Raw genomic sequence first — 23,062 nt, 5'->3', positions numbered from 1 at the left:
CCCACCCGCCTGCTCCCTCACCCACCCTCCTACTCACCCACCCTCCTACTCACCCACCCTCCTACTCACCCACCCACCTACTCACCCACCCTCCTACTCACCCACCCACTCGCTTGCCCATCCACCTGCACACTCACCTGCCTACTCGCCCACCCACCTGCTCATTCACCAACCCACTCACCCTGCCCATCCGCCTCACCCACCTCACCCTCACCTGCCTACACACCCACCTGCTAATTTGCCCACCCGCTCCCTCAGCCACCTGCCTACTCACCTGCCCAAAGGCAAAGATCCCCCATATATTCATAATAATTTAGGTTTTTGGGTCAGATCGCGTTATTTACAAATGTGTCGTAACCCTCCACCACCCGACACGGTCAAACAGTAAAAAATGTGTCCGTTTTCAAAGGACAAATTAATTGACTTCTTTAGCCCACCGGTGTGCTGAAGAGAGAATCAACAGCGTTTTAAAACTTGAGTAGTACGACGTTTCGCTGGTAATTACAATCCGCTTCATCGGGCAAGAATGGTGAAGCTCCCCTTCCGGTCTTAAATAGAGCAGCATCAGGGTGACGTCATCTAATTCAATCTGGTGCAGTGATTCGAGGCAAGGAGGGGGAGGGTTTTGTAATTATATAGATTGGTAAGCAGTCAAATGTTATTCATTTGTATTTTGTTTCCCTTAAAGGAACTGTAATTGTATTTATTTCATAATACGCTTCCAGGCCGCACTAAGCCTGTAGCTGTCAGAGCGATTGAAGTTTTTTCTGTTTCTCTCAATTTCAAAGGATTCTCTAATTAGTCTTGGCCAGTAGTAATTAGTTTTACACAACACTTAAACGTTATCAAAATCAATTGAGTGTCCTTGTTGACAAGCATGCTCTGCCACTGCCGACAGTTGTGTTTGAGATCATTTAATGTTTCTTTGGTGTTATTTTAGTCTTACACTGCCACAAACAATGAATCCGATATACACCTTCTGTTGATAATTTAGGCAATTCGTCTTTAGTGCCAGATACCAGTTTTTGAATTTTGTGCACTGTACCAAATCTTACTTTAATGTTTTGCTTTTGCAAAACCCGGGCTAATTTGTCAGTTACTCCTGAGATGGAATTTTAATTGTTTGAACAATCAGCATACGGGTGGCCTAAAGAAGTCAATTAATTTGTCCTTTGAAAACGTGACACATTTTTTTTACTGTTTGGCCGTATCGGGTGGTGGAGGGTTACGACACATTTATAAATAACGCGATCTGACCCAAAAACCTAAATTATGAATAATATTGGTCGCGAAAGCCTGCTACGTGTTAAAATCCCCCATATAGCCAAAAGCTGTTAGCGAGCACCTAATGAAGGTGGGCACGGCAGGGGATGGGGTGGTCAGCACCACGCCTGGCCACCTCGCTCTGGAGTGGAAATATTTACTTGACACTGCACCAGTTTCTCAGTTGAGGCTGGGTGGACCTAGAGGAGGCCCAGTGCCAGTGCATTATTAGATACTAAGTGCCATGATAGGTGCAGAGGCCACGTGAAGTGTCATATGCCTGCAGGTTGGTCACGGGACAGACCCAGCAGGTGCCATAGGTTGGCTGACTGAGATGATTGGCTGATGCACCACCTGTGCCCCCTACTGTGCCAACTTGCTGTGCTTTAGCCACCCGGTGCTCCTCTCGTGAGCGTCGCTCCCTCCACCCTCCGTTGTTGCTGGCGGGCAACTGCCTCCCATTGTCCAGTAAAGGCCTCGTCACAAGCCTCCTCCACAGAGGCCGATCTTGACACCGCTGGTACCAGTCATTGCCAAGTCCACTCTGCTCCAGTTCATCCCTTCAGCCAACGATGGATTTTCCCTCCCCCAAAACCCCACCCCTCGCCTACATCACCCACTCAACCTCCCGCTCACCTCCTACCCCACCACCAACCCACAGCACACCCCTCCCCAACGCCACCCCACTCGACAAATGAGCGTACAACCTTCATAAAACACTTTATTTTAGTACAACAACATACGGGAGGGGGGGGGGGAGCTATTCCGTTTTTTTTGCACATACAGTGTTACATTTGTCACATAGAAAAGCAATGGGGGGGGGGCGGGTGGGTAGGTGGGGGTGGCGTTCCAACCACAGCCAAACCTCTCGGAGTCCGCGTTAGGGATGAGTCTGAAGGGGGTGGTGGTGTGGTGGGTGTGGACCCCCCCCCCTCACTCCTGAAATGCTGTTTGTTGGAAGAGGGGGGGGGGGTGAGAAGAGGAAGAAGAGGTTTGTATGTGTGCGCACACGTGTTTTTATTTGAATTTTAATATAAAATAACCACCTTCCTGTCACACTAACTATACATTGGAAACACGGGGTTTTTTTTCTCTTATAACAGCTACGGTAGGGTTATTATAACAAAGATAATATATAGTGTCCAGTAACACACGAGGAGGGGGGGTGGGTGGGTATCTGGTTGTGGGTGCTCTCGGCACCACCACCCCTGCCCCACAAACAAATGAACATGCACGGCCGAGGGGGACCACACTCCCCTCCGTCTTCCCACTCTGCGCAGAGCGACAGCGCCTGCAATAATTAGTAAATTACAAAGTTATCAAATAAAGTCTTATTTATGTACAATTGTGTGCGTGCGCGCCCGTGTAGAAATGAAGCCGGATAGAGCAGATCGCTGTGACGTGACGCGATTATAGAGATGCGGATTCCGCCTTCTCGCCCACCAGAGCCCTCTCAAGATGCCCGGCTTTACCTCCCCCCCCCGCTCCCCTGGACGATTTCCTTTCCAGCTGCTTTTATAGTTTTTTTCCAGACGACGCTGGTGCCCCAAGCGCCCCCCCCCCCCAACCCCTCGCCACGATAGAGTCAATTTCGAGGGCGGCTCCGAATCTGTTTTATTTCTCTGAACGATGTCGCGAGCGAGATTTTTGCAACCTCCCCTAGTTTTGCGACGTGGGGAGTCATTTTGCAGTCGGTAACACCCGGCGAGTTTTGTGCGGCAAAGCGCTTGGCACGAACCGCAGCGCTAAGCAAAGCGAGCGCAGAATGCGAGTTCCATTCCCGCGTGGTTGCTGGCCACTCCGCCTTGTGCCGGCCTTGATGGGTGCTGCTCGCTGACAGAACACGGCCCCACCAGTCTGTCAAGGCGGTGCGGGGTGGGAGCTTTGTCGTAAACGCACAAGCGGCGTACACGCGATAAGGCAGGGATATGCACGATTTCACTTTCGTTGTGTGTGGGCGATTACGATGCCACAGCGGTTACACGGGGGGCTGGGAACGGGCACCGTGGGAGGGCTACCGGCAATGTTCCACAAAGAGCTGAAAAAGTTTTCGTTTCCCGGGGTGGGAGGTGGGGGGATTGGGGTGAAAGCAAAGAGACTTTACAAGTTAGGCAGGCCTCCCGATTCACGTCGAGTGCGCTGTCTGGATGCAAGTGCTGGCGTGATCATCAACGTCTCAGGAAGTCCTTCCCAGGAGACGTCATCTCTGCTGCTGCTGGAGAGCAAACCGCGAATAAATACTCTGAGGGTCTGGAGATTGGGGGAGGGCGACGGATTTCACCGCCCCCCCTTCAATCGCCCGACGGCCACGATGGGGGTCCGTGGCAGCTGACAGTTACGATACCGGTGGTGGGGGGGGGGGGGGGGGACCCCCTGAAGCAAGCGGACCAGCTAAATAAAAAACAATGGGAAATTTTGATATATTTTGTTTTTAATGAGTTTTGACGTTCCCGGCTTGAAGCTCGCCTCCCCTGCCACTGCGGTGAAGGAGTCGAGACGTTGACAGACCTCCACACTCCTCCATCACGGAGAAGTTCAAATCCTGGTTGGGGGCTTATCTCGGAGGGACGGAGGGGTCGATTAAAAAAAACCGAGCAGCTGGCTGCCGATCAGCGCGGTGGGCTACATCCACGGAGCGAAAGAAGTTTCACTTCGTACGTTGGGGGGGGGGGGGGGGGAGATCAACGGCAGTTGCCCATGATGGAGAGGAACTCTTGCCCCCGCCCCCCGACAGGGGGTGTGGTGGGGGGGTGTGGTGGTGGGGGGGGGGTGAACGGAGATGGGGTGGGGGGGTCTGGCAGTGCGAGTCGGAGCGGCCGCGGAAGCTTTTGAAAGTCTTTTTGGGCCAACGACGGCGGCTCCCGTGGGTTTGATGAAAAATAAAAGATCGAGTCCGCGACCCGTTTGCGATACGCCGCCGCGTGTCTCTGCCCAAATTCCGTTGAAACGCAGAGGCACGCTTAGCCGGAGGGTGGGAGAGAAGAAAAAAACGTCACGTATGAAAATACACCCACGGCGCTCATTTTTTGTACGTACTTTTTTTTCCCCGCGTTTTAACTCCCAAACTATTATTCGTAACAATTAGTATTTTTTTTACAAAGACCAAACCCACCACCCCCCACCCACCCTCCTCCTCCTCTCCGTGTTATATTTGGACTCATCTTAAAATACAGTTGCCACCTTAACACGGTTACTACATATATACACGGTTAGATCGATCGGTAGAACGTCTTGTGTGTGTTTTAACAGCCTCGGCCGTGCGTGCGCAAGCGTTGTGGTGGAACGCTTCTGCTAGAAATGCATTTGTAAAAATGTCAGAGAGAGAATGAAAGAAAATCAAATCGCCCGCAGCGCAAAAGCATCGCTTCAGAAATGATTGGAGCGCTGCGAAGCCCCAAACCAAAATGACGGACGAGGGAAGGGGGGGGGGTCCGGGGGTAAAGGAGAAAAAATACAAACAAAAGTAATAATTGCGTTTTTACCTCTTAAAGCCGCCCGCCGCCGCCACCATCACCCGCCTTCTAAAGCCAGCGATTAATCGGCGTGAATTTGTGCCCAGGATTCATCATCACCACCACCACTCGACAAAAAAAAAGATGTTGATAACCCACGAGAATTAGAAAAGCAAAACGAGCCGAGCGTCCTCGTCAAACGAAGGACGCGCCAAGATGTGCATCCACCGCCACGCTCTCCCACCAACCACCACCATCATCATCATGATCATCGACATCAGTGGGTGGTGAAATGAGACACCGTACACGCACGAAGCTTGGCGATGTGCAGCAAGGAAGGAGAATCGGGGTTGGTGGTTTCATGCCGACGCTGGAAGGTCGTGGCCACTGCAAGTTTGGCAAGATCCGTGGTGGTGTTGGAGGATGATGATGTGGTGCGTAATCCACAGGGGGACCGCAGCCTTCAAATAAACCATTGGGGATTACTTGGGGAGCGCTGCCGCTGCTGCCGCTGCTGCTGGCAGCACCTTCACTCTCACGTCCCAAGACTCCCAAACAAAACAAAACAACAAACGAAGCTAAGGAAGTGTGGCGGAGTCTTCTACTTCTGCCCGCCAACTCAACGCCCGCCGCCGTTCCCTCTCTTGCCCCTCCGCGCCCCTCCCGCCGCCCCCCGCCACCACCGCCCCCCACCGCCGCCGTCACACCAAGGCGGCCCTCCCCGGGACGGGTCTCTGATGTTCCGTCCTTGCCGTCGTCGCCGTCGTCGGTGTCAGCTGCAGGGTCGGGGCTGACGAGAGACGGCGCTCAGCCGGGCTAAGCGAGGTCGGTGAGAGCTGGCACGGGTTGGCCCCGCGGAGCTGGGCCCCACCCACAACCCTCCGCCGCCGCCATCACCAGTAGGGGCGAGGCTGCTGCCGGAAGTAGGGCGGCCACAGGTAGCACTTGCCGCACTCCCCGCAGCGGAAGGTCACCTCCCCACGGCTGTTGGTCTGCAGCGGCGGCAGCGCACAGGGGTGCTCCTCCTTCCCGTCCTCGCGCACAGCCTGCGCCGCGCCGCCACCGCCATTGCCGCCATTGCCGCCGCCGCTGCTGCCAGCGGCGCTACCCGCGGCTCCTGCTGCTGCTGCTGCTGCTGTTGCTGCTGTTGCTGCTGCTGCACTCCCACCCGCCCTTCCCCGCCCTGGCTTCCTGCTCACCCCCAAGCATTCGGGAGGAGGCGTGTGTGGGGGGAGGGGGGTGAGGAGCGGGTGAGGGGAGACGGTGGGTAGGGGGGCAAGGGGGGGGGGGCAGTGGGTAGCGCACACACACACACAGGGGGTTGTTGCCAGGCACTTGTGTGTGTTGTGGGGCGAGGTGAGAGCAGTGGTGGCGGTGGGGGCAGGGAGTGGAGTTAAGGTCGGTTCCGTTCCTCGGTGTGTCGAGAAGGGGGGGCCGGGTGGGGGGGGGGCCGACCACCTGTGCCTGGGAATCAAACACGGCAGCGTGGGGCGAGGAGCAGAGGGTGGGGGGACGCTCCGGCGTCCTCCTACACGTGGCTGCCGGAGGGACCACCCCACGTCACCCCACGCTATCCCACGTCACGTTGGGGGGGGGGGGGGGGGGCGCTTGGTTTATTTCCATTCAAAAACGCCGCGAGTTTCCCGCCCCCCTCCCCGTAATAAACAGTCACCGTGACAAAACCGAAGCCTCCACAATCATCGCCGCCGCCGCCGCCAACAGCAACAAGCTGCGTCACCGCACACATTTTCGCCGCCGCTTTCCCGCCTCCTCCTCCTCGGCGAGATCGCGCGGCGCCCGGCGCGGTGGGGATGGGGGCGGGCGGGCGAGCGAGATCTTAAAGCCCCAGTGGTCTCACATCGGAGCGACTCAAGACGCACATGCAGCAGGAACGCGACAAACAGCCCGCGTACCGCCGCTGCTTCCAAGTGGCGTTTGATTTTTTGCTCGGACGCGGGTTTTGTTTTATCTCCGTTTTGGTTTCGCGGTTCCGTCTTCGGCGCGGGGTGGACGCGTTCCGCTTCCGGGGGGGAGGGGAGGGGGGTTTGGTTTCGTTTCCGGGGGTTTTTGTTCCCGGCGCGAGCAATGAGGAATTTCCACCCAACATGCTTTGTAAACTGGGGCTTTAAGGGCATTTCTCTCGTGACGTCCTTGTTATCGCCACACGCTTGCGGCGTTAACCCAACACACTTCTCTCCCCCCTCTCCCTGACTCTGGGTTGCTGAGCGAGAACAGCGGACTCGGGGGGGCGGCGTGAGGCGGGGAGAGGGGGAAGGGTGAGAATGGGGGGGGGAGGGAGAGGAAGACACGGAGTGGTGGAGAGCAAAGGGAGAGGAAAGATGGAGGGAGGAGATAGGAGGATGTGGACTGTGGCTCTCTGGGCGAGCGCGACCGTCTCTGCATGACCCTGCGGGTTTCTGAGTGACAATGCGGGTCTCTGAGCGAGGGTCCCTGGGTGACCCTGCGGGTCCCTGCGGGTCTCTGCGGGTCTCTGAGCGAGCCATTGCGAGTCTGGAAGAGCCTGCGGGTGTCTACGTGGCCCTGCGGGTCCCTGGGGGAGCCTGCAGGTGTCTAGGACTGCTTGCGGGTCTCTGCGTGCCCCTGCAGGTGTCTGGACTAGCCAAGAGGGTCTCTGGGTGAGCGCGAGTTGTTCTGGGTGAGCCTGTGGCTTTCTACATGACCCTAATGGTCTCTGCGTGAGCCTGTGGGTCTCTGGGCGAGTCTGCGGGTCTCTGCCTGAGCCTGCGGGTCTCTGCCTGAGCCTGCGGGTCTCTGCCTGAGCCTGCGGGTCTCTGCGTGACCCTGCGGGTCTCTGGGTGACCCTGCGGGTCTCTGCGTGACCCTGCGGGTCTCTGCGTGACCCTGCGGGTCTCTGGGTGACCCTGTAGGTCTCTGGGTGACCCTGCGGGTCTCTGCGTAACCCTGTGGGTCTCTGGGTGACCCTGTAGGTCTCTGGGTGAGCGTGAAGCTCTCTGGGTGACTGGGAGAGCCTGTGTGTGACTGGGAGAGCCTGTGTGTGTCTGGGAGAGCCTGTGTGTGTCTGGGAGAGCCTGTGTGTGACTGGGAGAGCCTGTGTGTGACTGGGAAAGCCTGTGTGTGTCTGGGAGAGCCTGTGTGTGTCTGGAAGAGCCTGTGTGTGACTGGCAGAGCCTGTGTGTGTCTGGGAGAGCCTGTGTGTGACTGGGAGAGCCTGTGTGTGACTGGGAGAGCCTGTGTGTGACTGGGAGAGCCTGTGTGTGACTGGGAGAGCCTGTGTGTGACTGGGAAAGCCTGTGTGTGTCTGGGAGAGCCTGTGTGTGTCTGGAAGAGCCTGTGTGTGACTGGGAGAGCCTGTGTGTGTCTGGGAGAGTCTGTGTGTGAATGGGAGAGTCTGTGTGTGAATGGGAGAGTCTGTGTGTGAATGGGAGAGTCTGTGTGTGTCTGGGAGAGCCTGTGTGTGTCTGGGAGAGCCTGTGTGTGTCTGGGAGAGCCTGTGTGTGTCTGGGAGAGCCTGTGTGTGACTGGGAGAGCCTGTGTGTGTCTGGGAGAGCCTGTGTGTGACTGGGAGAGCCTGTGTGTGACTGGGAGAGCCTGTGTGTGTCTGGGAGAGCCTGTGTGTGACTGGGAGAGCCTGTGTGTGACTGGGAGAGCCTGTGTGTGACTGGGAGAGCCTGTGTGTGTCTGGGAGAGCCTGTGTGTGTCTGGGAGAGCCTGTGTGTGTCTGGGAGAGCCTGTGTGTGACTGGGAGAGCCTGTGTGTGTGACTGGGAGAGCCTGTGTGTGTGACTGGGAGAGCCTGTGTGTGTGACTGGGAGAGCCTGTGTGTGACTGGGAGAGCCTGTGTGTGTCTGGGAGAGCCTGTGTGTGTCTGGGAGAGCCTGTGTGTGACTGGGAGAGCCTGTGTGTGACTGGGAGAGCCTGTGTGTGACTGGGAGAGCCTGTGTGTGACTGGGAGAGCCTGTGTGTATCTGGGAGAGCCTGTGTGTGTCTGGGAGAGCCTGTGTGTGACTGGGAGAGCCTGTGTGTGACTGGGAGAGGCTGTGTGTGACTGGGAGAGCCTGTGTGTGACTGGGAGAGTCTGTGGGTGACTGGGAGAGTCTGTGGGTGACTGGGAGAGCCTGTGTGTGACTGGGAGAGTCTGTGGGTGACTGGGAGAGTCTGTGTGTGACTGGGAGTACCTGTGTGTGTCTGGGAGAGCCTGTGTGTGACTGGGAGAGCCTGTGTGTGTCTGGGAGAGTCTGTGTGTGTCTGAGAGTGCCTGTGTGTATCTGGGAGAGCCTGTGTGTGACTGGGAGAGCCTGTGTGTGACTGGGTGAGCCTGTGTGTGACTGGGAGAGCCTGTGTGTGACTGGGAGAGCCTGTGTGTGACTGGGAGAGCCTGTGTGTATCTGGGAGAGCCTGTGTGTGACTGGGAGAGCCTGTGCGTGACTGGGAGAGCCTGTGTGTGTCTGGGAGAGCCTGTGTGTGTCTGGGAGAGCCTGTGTGTGTCTGGGAGAGCCTGTGTGTGTCTGGGAGAGCCTGTGTGTGACTGGGAGAGCCTGTGTGTGTCTGGGTGAGCCTGTGCGTCTCTGGGCGAGCCTGTGGGTCTCTGGGCGAGCCTGTGGGTCTCTGGGCGAGCCTGTTTGTCTCTGGGTGAGCCTGTGGGTCTCTGGGCGAGCCTGTTTGTCTCTGGGTGAGCCTGTGGGTCTCTGGGCGAGCCTGTGGGTCTCTGGGCGAGCCTGTGGGTCTCTGGGCGAGCCTGTTTGTCTCTGGGCGAGCCTGTGGGTCTCTGGGCGAGCCTGTTTGTCTCTGGGCGAGCCTGTTTGTCTCTGGGCGAGCCTGTGGGTCTCTGGGCGAGCCTGTGGGTCTCTGGGCGAGCCTGTGGGTCTCTGGGCGAGCCTGTTTGTCTCTGGGCGAGCCTGTGGGTCTCTGGGCGAGCCTGTGGGTCTCTGGGCGAGCCTGTGGGTCTCTGGGCGAGCCTGTGGGTCTCTGGGCGAGCCTGTGGGTCTCTGGGCGAGCCTGTGGGTCTCTGGGCGAGCCTGTTTGTCTCTGGGCGAGCCTGTTTGTCTCTGGGCGAGCCTGTGGGTCTCTGGGCGAGCCTGTTTGTCTCTGGGCGAGCCTGTTTGTCTCTGGGCGAGCCTGTTTGTCTCTGGGCGAGCCTGTGGGTCTCTGGGCGAGCCTGTGGGTCTCTGGGCGAGCCTGTTTGTCTCTGGGCGAGCCTGTGGGTCTCTGGGCGAGCCTGTGGGTCTCTGGGTGAGCCTGTGGGTCTCTGGGTGAGCCTGTGGGTCTCTGGGTGAGCCTGTGGGTCTCTGGGTGAGCCTGTGGGTCTTTGGATGAGCCTGTGGGTCTTTGGATGAGCCTGTGGGTCTCTGGGTGAGCCTGTGGGTCTCTGGGTGAGCCTGTTTGTCTCTGGGTGAGCCTGTGGGTCTCTAGGTGAGCCTGTGGGTCTCTGGGTGAGCCTGTGAGTCTCTGGGTGAGCCTGTGGGTCTCTGGGTGAGCCTGTGGGTCTCTGGGTGAGCCTGTGGGTCTCTGGGTGAGCCTGTGGGTCTCTGGGTGAGCCTGTGGGTCTCTGGGTGAGCCTGTGGGTCTCTGGGTGAGCCTGTGGGTCTCTGGGTGAGCCTGTGGGTCTCTGGGTGAGCCTGTGGGTCTCTGGGTGAGCCTGTGGGTCTCTGGGTGAGCCTGTGGGTCTCTGGGTGAGCCTGTGGGTCTCTGGGTGAGCCTGTGGGTCTCTGGGTGAGCCTGTGGGTCTCTGGGTGAGCCTGTTTGTCTCTGGGTGAGCCTGTGGGTCTCTGGGTCAGCCTTTGGGTCTCTGGGTCAGCCTTTGGGTCTCCGGCGAGTCCACGGGTTTCCTGGGCGGGCCTGTTGCTGTCTGTGTCGGCATCTCCGGGCGAGCCCGCAAGGGTCTCCGGGCTAGCCTGCGGGTTCCCTGGGTCTCTGGGTGAGCCTGTGGGTTTCTGGATTAGCCTGTGGGTGTCCGCCTGAGCCTGTGGGTTTCTACGCGAATCTGTGCGTCCCCATGGCAGTCTGTGGGTCCCTACGCGAGGAGTCTGCAAGACCGCCGGTGTAATCGCTGTGGGCGTGCGGCTAACGTCCGCATTGGGCGATGGGTGCTCGTCGTCCGCCACCTCCATAGCCGCGTGGGGTGCAACGTAGCTGGGATAGGGTGCAGAGGGGGGCGCTGGATGAGGAGGCAGATGGAGGGATTAATGGGGGTGGTGTGGGGGGAGGGGTGGGAGATGAACGGCAGGGAGTAAGACGCAGGGCAAAGGTGACCGGGTCAGATGATGGCACGGGGGGCAGAGGGATAGCGATGGAACAGGGGGAAGAGCAGAGAAGCAAGTAGGACACCCAGAATCGTGCAGAGAGAGAGGAGGGAGCAGCAGGGTGGAGGGGACAGGGCAGGAGGAGGAGAGGGACGGAGGCGCTGGGCGGACTCGCTCTGTGCTACGGAGCAATAATCAACAGCACAGTCGGCGCAATGACTCCTCTACAGGAGGAGGAGGGGGGAGAGGCGAGGGGAGGGGGACGCGGCGGTGGCGGTGTTAGCGGCGGTGGTAGCGGACGGCCAGGACAGTCGGTGGGGGTGGGGGGGGTGTGGGATGGGCGGCTTGCGAGGGGAGGACGGTGCTCAGGTGGTGGGTAGCAAGCCTGGGCAAGGCCAGAGGATGCTGGTGGGGGGGGCATCAAATCCTCGGGGTCCATTTGGCGCGTGCGCGCGTTGTCAACGACGCCGCCGCCGCTCAGAATGGGCCACCGCCACCACAGCCACCAGCACCACCACCACCGCCACCACCGACAACCGCCGTCACCACCGCCGGGCTCCTCCAGCCGGAGTGCCGATCCTCCGTCCCGTCCCCTCTCCTCCCCCACGGCTCGTTTCCACTGGCGCCTTCGCCGCCGGTACCGCCACCGCCGCCGCCGCCGCTAGTGCCGCCGCCAGTGCCGCCGCCGCCCCCATCGGCGTTACCTTGCCCGAAGTCCGAGTGGAAGCTGTTGGGGGAGGCGTCGGGAAACGCGGGCGGCTTGTCCCGCACGTCGGCACCGGCCACGCCGCCCGGCTGCGCGCCGGACTTGTGCGACTTCTGGTGCAGGGCCAGAGAGGCGCGGTGCTTGTACATCTTTCCGCACGTGCGGCAGTGGAAGCTCTTCTCGGCGCTGTGCGTGCGCTTGTGCCCGATGAGGCTGTGCGACCAGCGGAAGGTCTTTCCGCACTTGTCGCAGCGGTACGGCCGCTCACCTGTGTGAACGCGCTGGTGACTCAGCAGCTCGTGCGAGCGCAGGAACGCCTTGCCGCACGTGTCGCACTGGTACGGCTTCTTGTCCGTGTGGATGCGCTGGTGCTGCGGGGTGGCGGGCGCGCAGGGCACGGCGGTGACGGCGGTGACAGCGACGGCGGTTGTGGAAGCGGCGGTGACGATGGTTGCAGTGGTGGAGGCAGTGACAGAGTTCGTGGTGACGGTTGTGGCGGTGGCAGCGATGGTTGTCGTGGTGACAGAGTTGATGGTGGCGGTGACGGCGAGGCGGTGGGTGGTGGGGCGTGTGGGAGACAAGGGAGAGAAGGGAGAGGGCAGACGCACGGTGAGGTGGCAACCTAAAATAAAAGTAGTTTAAATAGTCAAATAGTTTTAACACTCCTCCAAATCAATGACCAATGAATGACCTCCAAGTCGCGACTCGGCGAGGTTCACAAGCGAGACAACCCCAGTATCCTCAAGTGCCGCTTCTCAACTCAACAATGTTTTCTATTTTACCACGTGAGGCACCCGGAGCTGGGCAACTCTTTTGGAAGCGGCCTGGCGATCACAAGCCCAACTAAGTGGCGGTGCGAGTCGACAGTTCTCTGCGCAAGTTTACCCCTGACCCAATCACTACCCCGATCATCACTACCCCTTACCGCTACACCAACCCCTAACCCAATCAATACCCCTACACCAAACCCTAAGCCAATCACAATACCACTACACCAACCCCTAACCCAATCAATACCCCTACACCAACACTAATCCAATAAATACCCCTACACCAACACTAACCCAATCACTACCCCTACACCAACACTAACCCAATCACTACCCCTACACCAACACTAACCCAATCACTACCGCTACACCAACACTAACCCAATCACTACCCCTACACCAACACTAACCCAATCACTACCCCTACACCAACACTAACCCAATCAATACCCCTACACCAACACTAACCCAATCACTACCCCTACACCAACACTAACCCAATCACTACCACTACACCAACACTAACCCAATCACTACCACTACACCAACACTAACCCAATCACTACCCCTACACCAACACTAACCCAATCACTACCCCTACACCAACACTAACCCAATCACTACCCCTACACCAACACTAACCCAATCACTACCCCTACACCAACACTAACCCAATCACTACCCCTACACCAACACTAACCCAATCACTACCCCTACACCAACACTAACCCAATCACTACCCCTACACCAACCCCTAACCCAATCACTACGCCCATCACTACCACAACACCAAGCACTAACCCAATGACTATTGCTATCCATAATGCAGATTTTTTGGGCTAGATTGCGTAAATTTAAATGTGCCGTTACACCCGCCACAACTCGACACAGCCAATTAGCAATACAATTAGCAAGGTTTCGTCACGTAAAGAAAACATGCCAATTCGTAACTAGTACAGCACACCGGGTGTGTTGGAAAGCAAATCAATAACATTCACCATTCGACTACCGTGACTTTTCGCCGGTAATTGCAAATGGCATCATCAGGCGGCAGCTGGATTTGTGGAGAAATCCTCCTGTTTCATTCCTCAAATAGACGGATAGGTGTCACTTGTAAGCCCTTCTTGGGCAAAGTGGGGTGGGGATTAATGATTGCCTATGAATTACAATGTACATTAGACATGCACATTGTTGTTCGTGTACCAGCTGTCGTTTGTGTCTACTAAAATAGCAGTACCTGTTGATTGTCTGCTCAGAGGCAATCCACACTGCTGTATGGTGACCTGTATAGGCATGCATGTAGACAATGCATTACTTGATGATTCGCTTACAAGCAGCACTAAGTCTGTAGCTATCTGAACGGTGAAAATAATTTTTCTTTCTCTCAATTTCGATAGATTATCTAATTAGTCTTGGCCAGTAGTCACTAGTTTTGCACAGAACTTCAACATTATCAAAATCAATTGAGTGTACTTGCGTCTTCTGCCACTGCCGACAGTTGTGTTTGGGAGTAGTTGGGCCGACAACACAAATAAAAAGCAAGAGACTAAAACAACACAAGGAATTGTAAATACTCTCTCTCTCTCATCTTCACGGTGGCTAGGCGACGTTAACTACATCGCTTGGTACACACAGGAGCTCCTGGGTTTGATCCTGACGGACGCCTGCAGTACATTTGGAGTTTGCATCTCTCTCTCTCCCCCCGTGGTCCCGTAGATTTCTCTCCGGTTTTTTCTCCACATTTAGCGAACACGTATTTCTGCATTTCCACGTGACGACAAGCCACTTCACAGGGCTTCTGACAAGAGAGCCACGCAGCCTAACCTGGTAACATTAAAGTTGTTTTTACTTTATAAAGATTAATACATGACACGGTAGCAACGTCGCCCACTACTGGGGTGTCTCTGTAACGCCTTTCTACGTGCCCATCGCTCAGCAGCGAGAAGAACGGCGATAGTGCCGTGCACCGAATCATTTCTTGTCATTATCCGAGTGACCACCGCCAACCTCATTCCAGTCACCACCACCCTAATCTCACAGCCACCACCCTGATTTCAGTTACCACCACCCCCACTCTGATCTCACCACCACCACCCCTGATCTCAATCACCATCACCACCCTGATTTGAGTTACCACCACCACCCTGATTTCAGTTACCACCATGACCACTCTAATCTCACCACCACCACCACCACCACCACTGATCTCACCACCACCATCACCCCTGATCTCAATCACCATCACCACCCTGATTTAAAGTCACCAGCACCGTGATATCCCCGTGACCCCCACCCACCCATCCCCTCCCGCCCCCCGCCCCCCCTCACCTTGAGCACATCCTCGGGCAGGCGGAAGTTCTTGCCGCACTGCTCGCAGACGTAGGGGCGCTCGTCGGTGTGCGTGCGCTGGTGGCGCGCCAGGTCCCGCGTCAGCGCGAAGCTCTTGCCGCACTGGTCGCACTGGAAAGGCCGCTCGCCCGTGTGCAGCGACTGGTGGCGGAACAGGTCGGTGGACTGGCGGAAGAGCTTGCCGCAGTCGGCGCACTTGTAGCGCTTCTCCTTGACGTGCGACGAGCGCCGGGGCAGCAGCTCGCAGGCCGCGGCTCCCCCCCCGTCCTTGCTCACCAGCACGCCGCCCACCACGCCGCCCACCACGCCGCCCACCACGCCGCCCACCGCCCCGCCGCCCCCGCCCACCGCGCCCACCGCGCCGCCCCCCCCGCCGCCGCCGGGGCCGCCGGGGCCGTCCACGCCGCCGCCGTTGGGGCCGGCTCCGGTGTCGGCGCCGCAGTCGAGCGGCTCCACGGTGGGCCCCGGGGTGCCGGTCTGTGTCGGCTGCTGCTGTTGCTGCTGCTGCTGCTGTTGTTGCTGCTGCTGCTGTTGTTGTTGTTGCTGCTGTTGCTGCTGCTGCTGTTGTTGTTGTGGATCAGGGGCCGGGCAGCTTGACATGACGTGAGAGCCTGCGGCAAATGTTAAACGACAGACAGCTGTCACGATGGACGCGCGTGTGTGTGTGCGCGTGTGTGTGTGCATGTGTGTGTGTGCGTGTGCGCGTGTGTGTACGTTTAACTTCTATCGCACCGTACGTAGCCAACCGTGCTAAACGGAGGTGCGGGGGGGGAAGGACAACAAACTAAACACAAAGCATGATAATTGGTTTTTTACCCTTTTATCTGGCAACAAAACTGAGGTGTCAATTTTGCTGCCAGATAAAAGGGTAAAAAAACTAAGATCATATTTTTCTACTGGCAAATGAGGTTCCAATGGTGTAAATGCTTACCCCGAGCTCTCATACTCTGATGGTGCATTGTCTTTGAGTTGTGCGCCTTTTGGCGTCATCTGGTCCAACACCATGTGAGACTAGGCTCTAAGAAAAGCTGTCTCGGGTGTGGACCAATCAACTTCAAGGACAGTGCATACATTATCAGAGTTGTGTTTTTTGTTTACATTACGACCGCAGGTATTGTGGTCTATGCAAACATGAATCCTTGTAAAAAAGGTGTCAGTTTTGTTGCCAGATAAAAGGGGTAAAAAAACAATTATCATATGTTTCTACTGGCAAATGAGGTTCCAATGGTGTAAACACAAAACAGTTCTAAAGAAATGAGTTTGTCAATGTCGATGATTTAAAAGTGCACAGCACCCAATGGTTTTCTAACATCAGAAGGAAGAGCATTCCAGACGGCCGCAAAAGCGCATTGGAAACTAACATTTGTGATGGCAAAGTCGTTCTGAACAAAAGCTACAAAGCTCAGTGTGGCTTACCCGGTGAAGTAAAAATAGTTTAGTAGTTCAGGTTCAGAGTGTGGGGAGCGGTAATGCAGTGGTTAGCCCGCAACGCTACAAGACCATCGAACAGAGTTCGATTCCCGCTCACGGTCAACACCAGCGACGATTATCTGCACTGGTCCTGGACCTCCCAGAGGTCGACTTAGCCTCAAATGAGGATATGTTGCGTATAAACTTCACCGCTAGGGAGACAAAGGCCACACCACCCCCTTGCCCAAACAGTCTAAACTAAAACTAAACTCCGATTTAAAGCTTTCGTGACTGCAGGGATTCATATTCTTGGTTCTTTCGGTAAAGTCACGGAGAAGGGAAATAATAAAGTAAAAAAACTAAAACAATTAAATTCTCACGACGTTTCGATTGCAACAAACAATCATCATCAGGTGTGAAAACAACAGCAAGAAAAAAACGCCACAGATGTGGTGCTAACGTTAACGTTAAAAAAAAAGAAAAAACGCCACTTATTTCAAATTTTTATTATTTCCCTTCTACATGACTTTACTGAAAGAACCAAGAACATAAAACTATTTTTATTTTACCCGGGAAGGGCCACTGAGCTAGACCTGTTTTCCTTAAGTGACCCGGCGGGGAAAACCCGGAGGTCCCGGAGAAAAATCCCACGCAACCACGGGGAGACAGACACACAAACTCCAAATATACAGCAGCAGGCATTGTCAGGGTCAGGATCGAACCCACGACCTCCTGTTGACCAGGCGAGGTAGTTAACATCTCATAGCCACCGTGATGATGACGATGATGGAGAGAGACACGCAAACTCCAAATATACAGCAGCAGGCATCGTCAGGGTCGACCCCACGACCGCCTGCGTACCAGGCGAGGTAGTCAACATCTCCAGCTTCCGGAAGGGGGGGGGGGGACGTCGAACACGGTGCCCAAAAGCCCTCTACCGCAATCGTGGAAGCAGCTTCAGGCGCTGGCAGGGAGCTGGTAGGAGCTGTTAGGAGCTGGTAGGGGCTGGTAGGGGCTGGTAGGGGCTGGTAGGGGCTGGTAGGTAGGGGCTGGTAGGTAGGGGCTGGTAGGGGCTGGTAGGGGCTGGTAGGGGCTGGTAGGGGCTGGTAGGGGCTGGTAGGTAGGGGCTGGTAGGAGCTGGTACGTAGGGGCTGGTAGGAGCTGGTAGGGGCTGGTAGGGGCTGGTAGGTAGGGGCTGGTAGGGGCTGGTAGGTAGGGGCTGGTAGGGGCTGGTAGGGGCTGGTAGGGGCTGGTAGGGGCTGGTAGGGGCTGGTAGGGGCTGGTAGGAGCTGGTAGGTAGGGGCTGGTAGGGGCTGGTAGGGGCTGGTAGGGAGCTGGTAGGAGTTGGTAGGGGCTGGTAGGGGCTGGTAGGGGCTGGTAGGGGTTGGTAGGGGCTGGTAGGGGCTGGTAGGGGCTGGTAGGAGCTGGTAGGTAGGGGCTGGTAGGGGCTGGTAGGGGCTGGTAGGGAGCTGGTAGGAGTTGGTAGGGGCTGGTAGGGGCTGGTAGGGGCTGGTAGGGGTTGGTAGGGGCTGGTAGGGGCTGGTAGGGGCTGGTAGGAGCTGGTAGGTAGGGGCTGGTAGGAGCTGGTAGGGGCTGGAAGGGACTGGTAGGTAGGGGCTGGTAGGGGCTGGTAGGGAGCTGGTCGGGGCGCTGGCACCACTCACCGGCTTCTTCCCCGAGCGGCACCTGCTGCTCCGAGCGCGTCTTGCGGGCGCGGGGACTCTGCGTCAGGCGCAGGCCGCCCATGATGCTCGGGAAACTGGGGGGGCTGGCGGCCGGGAACTCCGGCATGGGGTCTGCAGACAGCAACCCAAGGCGGGGGTGGGGGGGTGGGGGGGGAGACCCACACACACCACACATACCACACCACACACCAGACAAACACCATCACGAGTTAATACCACTCTTCAATGCAGCGCGAGTTTAACAAAAAAAACATTTTCATTCGATAGGCGACACTTTGGACAATGACTCCCCTCTTGGGTGGCTACGTAGGGTGCAAAAGAAGTTCAACATACACACAGAGACCCACAGACTCACCACACAGACCCACAGATCCACAGACCCACGACACAGAGACCCACAGACTCACCACACAGAGACCCACAGACTCATCACACAGACACCCACAGACTCATCACACAGAGACCCATACTCACCACACAGCCATATTATCATAACACAGAGACCCATAGACTCACAACGTATCGCGCAGCGCTTTTAGACGAGCTTTTGCGACCGTCTGGAACGCTCTTCCTTTCGATATTAGAAAGCCACTGGGAGCTGTTACACTTTAAACTCATCATCTAGATTGAAACATGTATTTCTTTAGGGTCGTGTTTAGTTCGTTGTCCTTCCACTCCGATTAACGCGGTTGGCTACGTATGGTACGAAAGAAGTTCAACATTCCTACATTCGGAGATGTTATAACTCTACCTCCCCTGGTATACAGGAGGTCCGTGAGTTCAACCCCGACCCCGACACCTGTTTATTTGGAGTTTGAATGTCTCGCTCCACATGGCCATGTCGATTTTCCTCCGGGTTTAGCATATTTGGCTGCTGCTGTACATTTCCACGCGACGATGATGATGATGACGATGAGCGGCCACCACGATGAGCTATCGTTTGTGATGGCAGGGTCCCGTCTGAAAAAACACCTGCACAGCTCCGTGGGGCCTTAGCTGGTAAAAAATATAGTTTACTGTAGTTTAGTCTGTATGGGTCTGCGTGTGTCTGCGTGTGTCTCCGTGTGTCTCCGTGTGTCTCCGTGTCTGTATGTGTGTCTGTATGTGTGTGTCTGTAAGTGTGTGTCTGTATGTGTGTCTGTAAGTGTGTCTGTATGTGTGTCTGTAAGTGTGTCTGTATGTGTGTCTGTATGTGTGTTCAACCGAGGAGGAGGAGGAGGCACCCAACGTCGTCGCGGTTGTACAATGACAATACCTGCCCCTGGCCACGGGGAATTTCCACCGCGGCACACGGCATGCCCAAAACAACATTCGAGCTGGACCAAGCTCATTTTGGGAGTCTGTACCAAAGACAAAGATCTCCCGTACGGCATTAACAGACTCTATCAAGGCTGGCACGGCACACGAGGGGGTTGGGTGGCCAGCATCACGCCCGGCCGCCTTTGTCTCCCCTAGCACCAGGTACTCATTTGATATTCTCAGGTTTTTTCGGTAAAGTCACGTAGGTAAAACATTAAAAGTGATGAAAGTAAAATAAAACAAAACAAAAATAAAAATAAAAATACTCATTTGAGTTGACCTATGGGGAGGAGGCCCAGGACCGCTTCACACAATCGCCACTGGTGGTGGTGGCGGCGAGCGCAGCGCGCCAACCGTTACCACTCCCGCTCCCCCCCCCCACATGCACCAACACGCACTTATTCACGTGACAAACCTCACGAACAGGCTGTGCTCAGGTGGTGGTGATGGCTTAACGACAACATTTACATTTTACGCGGCCTAACCCCAAAAACCTTCGCGACCAATATGATTCGTCGCGAAAGCCTCCGTGTGTTGCACGGACACGTACTGACACGCGCACTGACACGCGCACTGGCACGCGCACTGACACGCGCACGCACGTGTGGGGTGCCTTGAGGATTAACTCCTGGAGCAGGTGTCTGGGCGCTTTCGCGGGATTGGGTTGCTCGGGTTGCCGCGGAAGGTGGCCAAGGGCTGCCAGGGCACAGAGGCCCAGCCAGCAAAGATCCGCAGAAACATGGGGGAGTGGTGGGTGGTGAGTGCGAGTACGTGTGTGTGTCTGGGGTGGGTGGGTGGTGGGTGTGAGTACGTGTGTGTGTCTGGGAGGGGTGGTGAGTGTGAGTACGTGTGTGTGTCTGGGAGGGGTGGGTGTGAATGTGAGTACGTGTGTGTGTCTGAGGGGTGAGTGGTGAGTGTGAGTACGTGTGTGTGTCTGGGAGGGGTGGGTGTGAGTGTGAGTACGTGTGTGTGTCTGGGGTGGGTGGGTGGTGAGTGTGAGTACGTGTGTGTGTCTGGGGTGGGTGGGTGGTGGGTGTGAGTACGTGTGTGTGTCTGGGAGGGGTGGGTGGTGTGAGTACGTGTGTGTGTCTGGGGTGGGTGGTGGGTGTGAGTACGTGTGTGTGTCTGAAGGGTGAGTGGTGAGTGTGAGTACGTGTGTGTGTCTGGGGTGGGTGGGTGGTGTGAGTACGTGTGTGTCTGAGGGGTGAGTGGTGAGTGTGAGTACGTGTGTGTGTCTGGGGTGGGTGGGTGGTGGGTGTGAGTACGTGTGTGTGTCTGGGAGAGGTGGTGGGTGTGAGTACGTGTGTGTGTCTGGGAGGGGTGGGTGGGTGTGAGTACGTGTGTGTGTCTGGGAGGGGTGGTGAGTGTGAGTACGTGTGTGTGTCTGAGGGGTGAGTGGTGAGTGTGAGTACGTGTGTGTGTCTGAGGGGTAGGTGGTGGTGTGAGTACGTGTGTGTGTCTGAGGGGTGAGTGGTGAGTGTGAGTACGTGTGTGTGTCTGAGGGGTGAGTGGTGAGTGTGAGTACGTGTGTGTGTCTGGGAGGGGTGGGTGGTGGGTGTGAGTACGCGTGTGTGTCTGGGAGTGGTGGGTGGTGGTGTGAGTACGTGTGTGTGTCTGGGAGGGGTGGTGAGTGTGAGTACGTGTGTGTGTCTGAGGGGTGAGTGGTGAGTGTGAGTACGTGTGTGTGTCTGAGGGGTGGGTGTGAGTGTGAGTACGCGTGTGTGTCTGGGAGGGGTGGGTGGTGGGAGGAGACTGTGAAAGCGTGTGTTCGCTGTGACGGCGCGTGTGTGTGTATGTCAAACTTATTTCGCACCGTGCGTAGCCTAATCGAAGGTGCAGGGGAAGGATAGCAAACTCACACAGGAAGCAGTTCTAAAGAAATGAGTTTACAATTTAGTACAGTAGTGTAGTGTATAGTGTAGTGTATAGTATAGTGTATAGTGCAGTGTATAGTGTAGTATGTGTAGTGTGTAGTGTAGTCTATTATGGTGTGGTGTATAGTTTAGTTTGTATGTTGAACTTCTTTCACATCTCACGAAGCCAACCGCGTTAATCGGGGGTACGGGGCCAGGGAACTAAACAACAAAAACTGTCCTCAAAAAATGAGTCCGTCAATCTCGACGATTATTTAAAAGTGCACCGTAGCTCCACCATGGCTTCCTGATATCGGAAGGGGACGAACAATTCCAGATGGCCGCAGGGAACAGCGCCATGATGATGATGCATTGACCACCGTCTTTGTTCGACGGCTCGCCAAAAGCCGCTGCTGTTGCAAGGATGACGACCAGAGTTGACGTGATGACGGTTCATTGCTCCGTGAAGCGATCAACAACGTGTCTGTGTGTGAGAGCGTGTGTGTGTGTCTGTGTGATAGCGTGTGTGTGTCTGTGTGTGTGCGTCTGTGTGTGAGAGCGTGTGTGTGTGTGAGCGCGCGTGTGTCTGTGTGTGATAGCGTGTGTGTGCGTCTGTGATAGCGTGTGAGTGTGTGTGAGAGCGTGTGTGTGCGTCTGTGTGTGAGAGCGTGTGTGTGTGCGAGAGCGTGTGTGTGTGTGCGTCTGTGTGAGAGCGTGTGTGTGCGTCTGTGTGAGAGCGTGTGTGTGTGTGCGTCTGTGTGATAGCGTGTGTGTGCGTCTGTGTGAGCGCGTGTGTGTGTGTGTGAGCGCGTGTGTGTGTGTGCGTCTGTGTGTGAGCGCGTGTGTGTGTGTGAGAGCGTGTGTGTGTGTGTGCGTCTGTGTGTGCGTCTGTGTGTGAGCGTGTGTGTGTGTGCGCGTGTATGTGTGTGAGAGCGTGTGTGTGTGTGCGTCTGTGTGTGCGTCTGTGTGATAGCGTGTGTGTGTGTGCGTCTGTGTGAGAGCGCGTGTGCGTGTGTGAGAGCGTGTGTGTGTGTGTGAGTCTGTGTGAGAGCGCGTGTGTGTGTGCATCTGTGTGAGAGCGCGTGTGTGTGTGAGAGCGTGTGTGTGAGAGCGCGTGTGTGTGTGAGAGCGCGTGTGTGTGCGAGAGCGCGTGTGTGTGCGTCTGTGTGAGAGCGCGTGTGTGTGTGTGAGAGCGTGTGTATGTGTCCGTGTGAGAGCGTGTGTGCGTGCGTCTGTGTGAGAGCGCGTGTGTGTGTGTGTGCGTCTGTGTGAGAGCGTGCGTGCGTCTGTGTGTGTGTGCGTCTGTGTATGCGTGCGTCTGTGTGTGTGGGGCAGGGTGGGTGACGGGGCTTGTGAAGTGCGCGTGTGTGAATGTGTGAAGTTTGTGCACAGCGGTGGCTGTGTGCGTGTGTCTATCGTCTATGTTCGTGAATGGTATCTTTGTACGTCTGTGCGTGTGCGAATGGTCCCGTCTGTGTGCGTGTGTGAGACCGTGTCTGTGCGTGTGTGTGTGTACGTCTGTGCGTGTGTACATCTGTGCGTGTGTGTGAATGGTCCCGTCTGTGTGCGTGTGTGTGAATGGTGCGTGTGTGTGTACGTCTGTGCGTGTGTGTGAATGGTCCGTGGGTGTGTGCGTGTGTGAGAGCGTGTCTGTGCGTGTGTGTGAATGGTCCCGTGTGTGTGCAGTCGTGGTGATGCCAAGTGAGAGTGAATGCAAGTCTGTGCGTCTGTGCTTAAGTGAGAGCACCCTTGTGTGTGTGTGGAGAATAAGTGTCGCGGTTTAGCACCCCGTGCTACGAACCCGGCGACCCGAGTTCGATTCCCGCTCAGTGACGATTATCTGAACTGGACCTGGGCCTCACCTAGATCGACTCAGCCCTAAAATGAGTACCTGGTGCGTTGTAAAAAATATAAAAAAAACATTGCCACCGAGGGAGACAAAGACGGGCGGGCGTGGTGTTGGCCACCCACTCGCTCGTGTGCCGAAGGCCTTCATAGGCACAGCACTTGCCCCAAACAGTCTGTGTGGGCTACACGGGGGACCTCTCTATGGGA

At 56.4% G+C, this 23,062-nt stretch overlaps 1 protein-coding gene across 1 annotated transcript in view; it reads right to left on the bottom strand.

The window, feature by feature from the left end:
* Positions 1-10,477: 10,477 nt before the first annotated feature.
* Positions 10,478-23,062, bottom strand: part of LOC144952544 (uncharacterized) — a 37,518-nt gene continuing 24,933 nt past the window's right edge. Inside the window, exons 5-7 of the mRNA XM_078882994.1 lie at positions 17,835-17,966; positions 14,740-15,371; positions 10,478-12,012 (exon numbers count right to left, since the gene is read on the bottom strand). Of these exons, the coding sequence (XP_078739120.1) occupies positions 11,413-12,012; positions 14,740-15,371; positions 17,835-17,966 (1,364 nt within the window). The 3' untranslated portion in view covers positions 10,478-11,412. The remainder of the gene's footprint in view (positions 12,013-14,739; positions 15,372-17,834; positions 17,967-23,062) is intronic.

This window comes from Lampetra fluviatilis, chromosome 68 (assembly GCF_964198595.1).
Source record: "Lampetra fluviatilis chromosome 68, kcLamFluv1.1, whole genome shotgun sequence".
NCBI classification, from domain to species: domain Eukaryota; kingdom Metazoa; phylum Chordata; class Hyperoartia; order Petromyzontiformes; family Petromyzontidae; genus Lampetra; species Lampetra fluviatilis.
The sequence above is the reverse complement of the archived record's forward strand: the minus strand, read 5'-3'. Positions and strand labels throughout refer to the sequence as shown.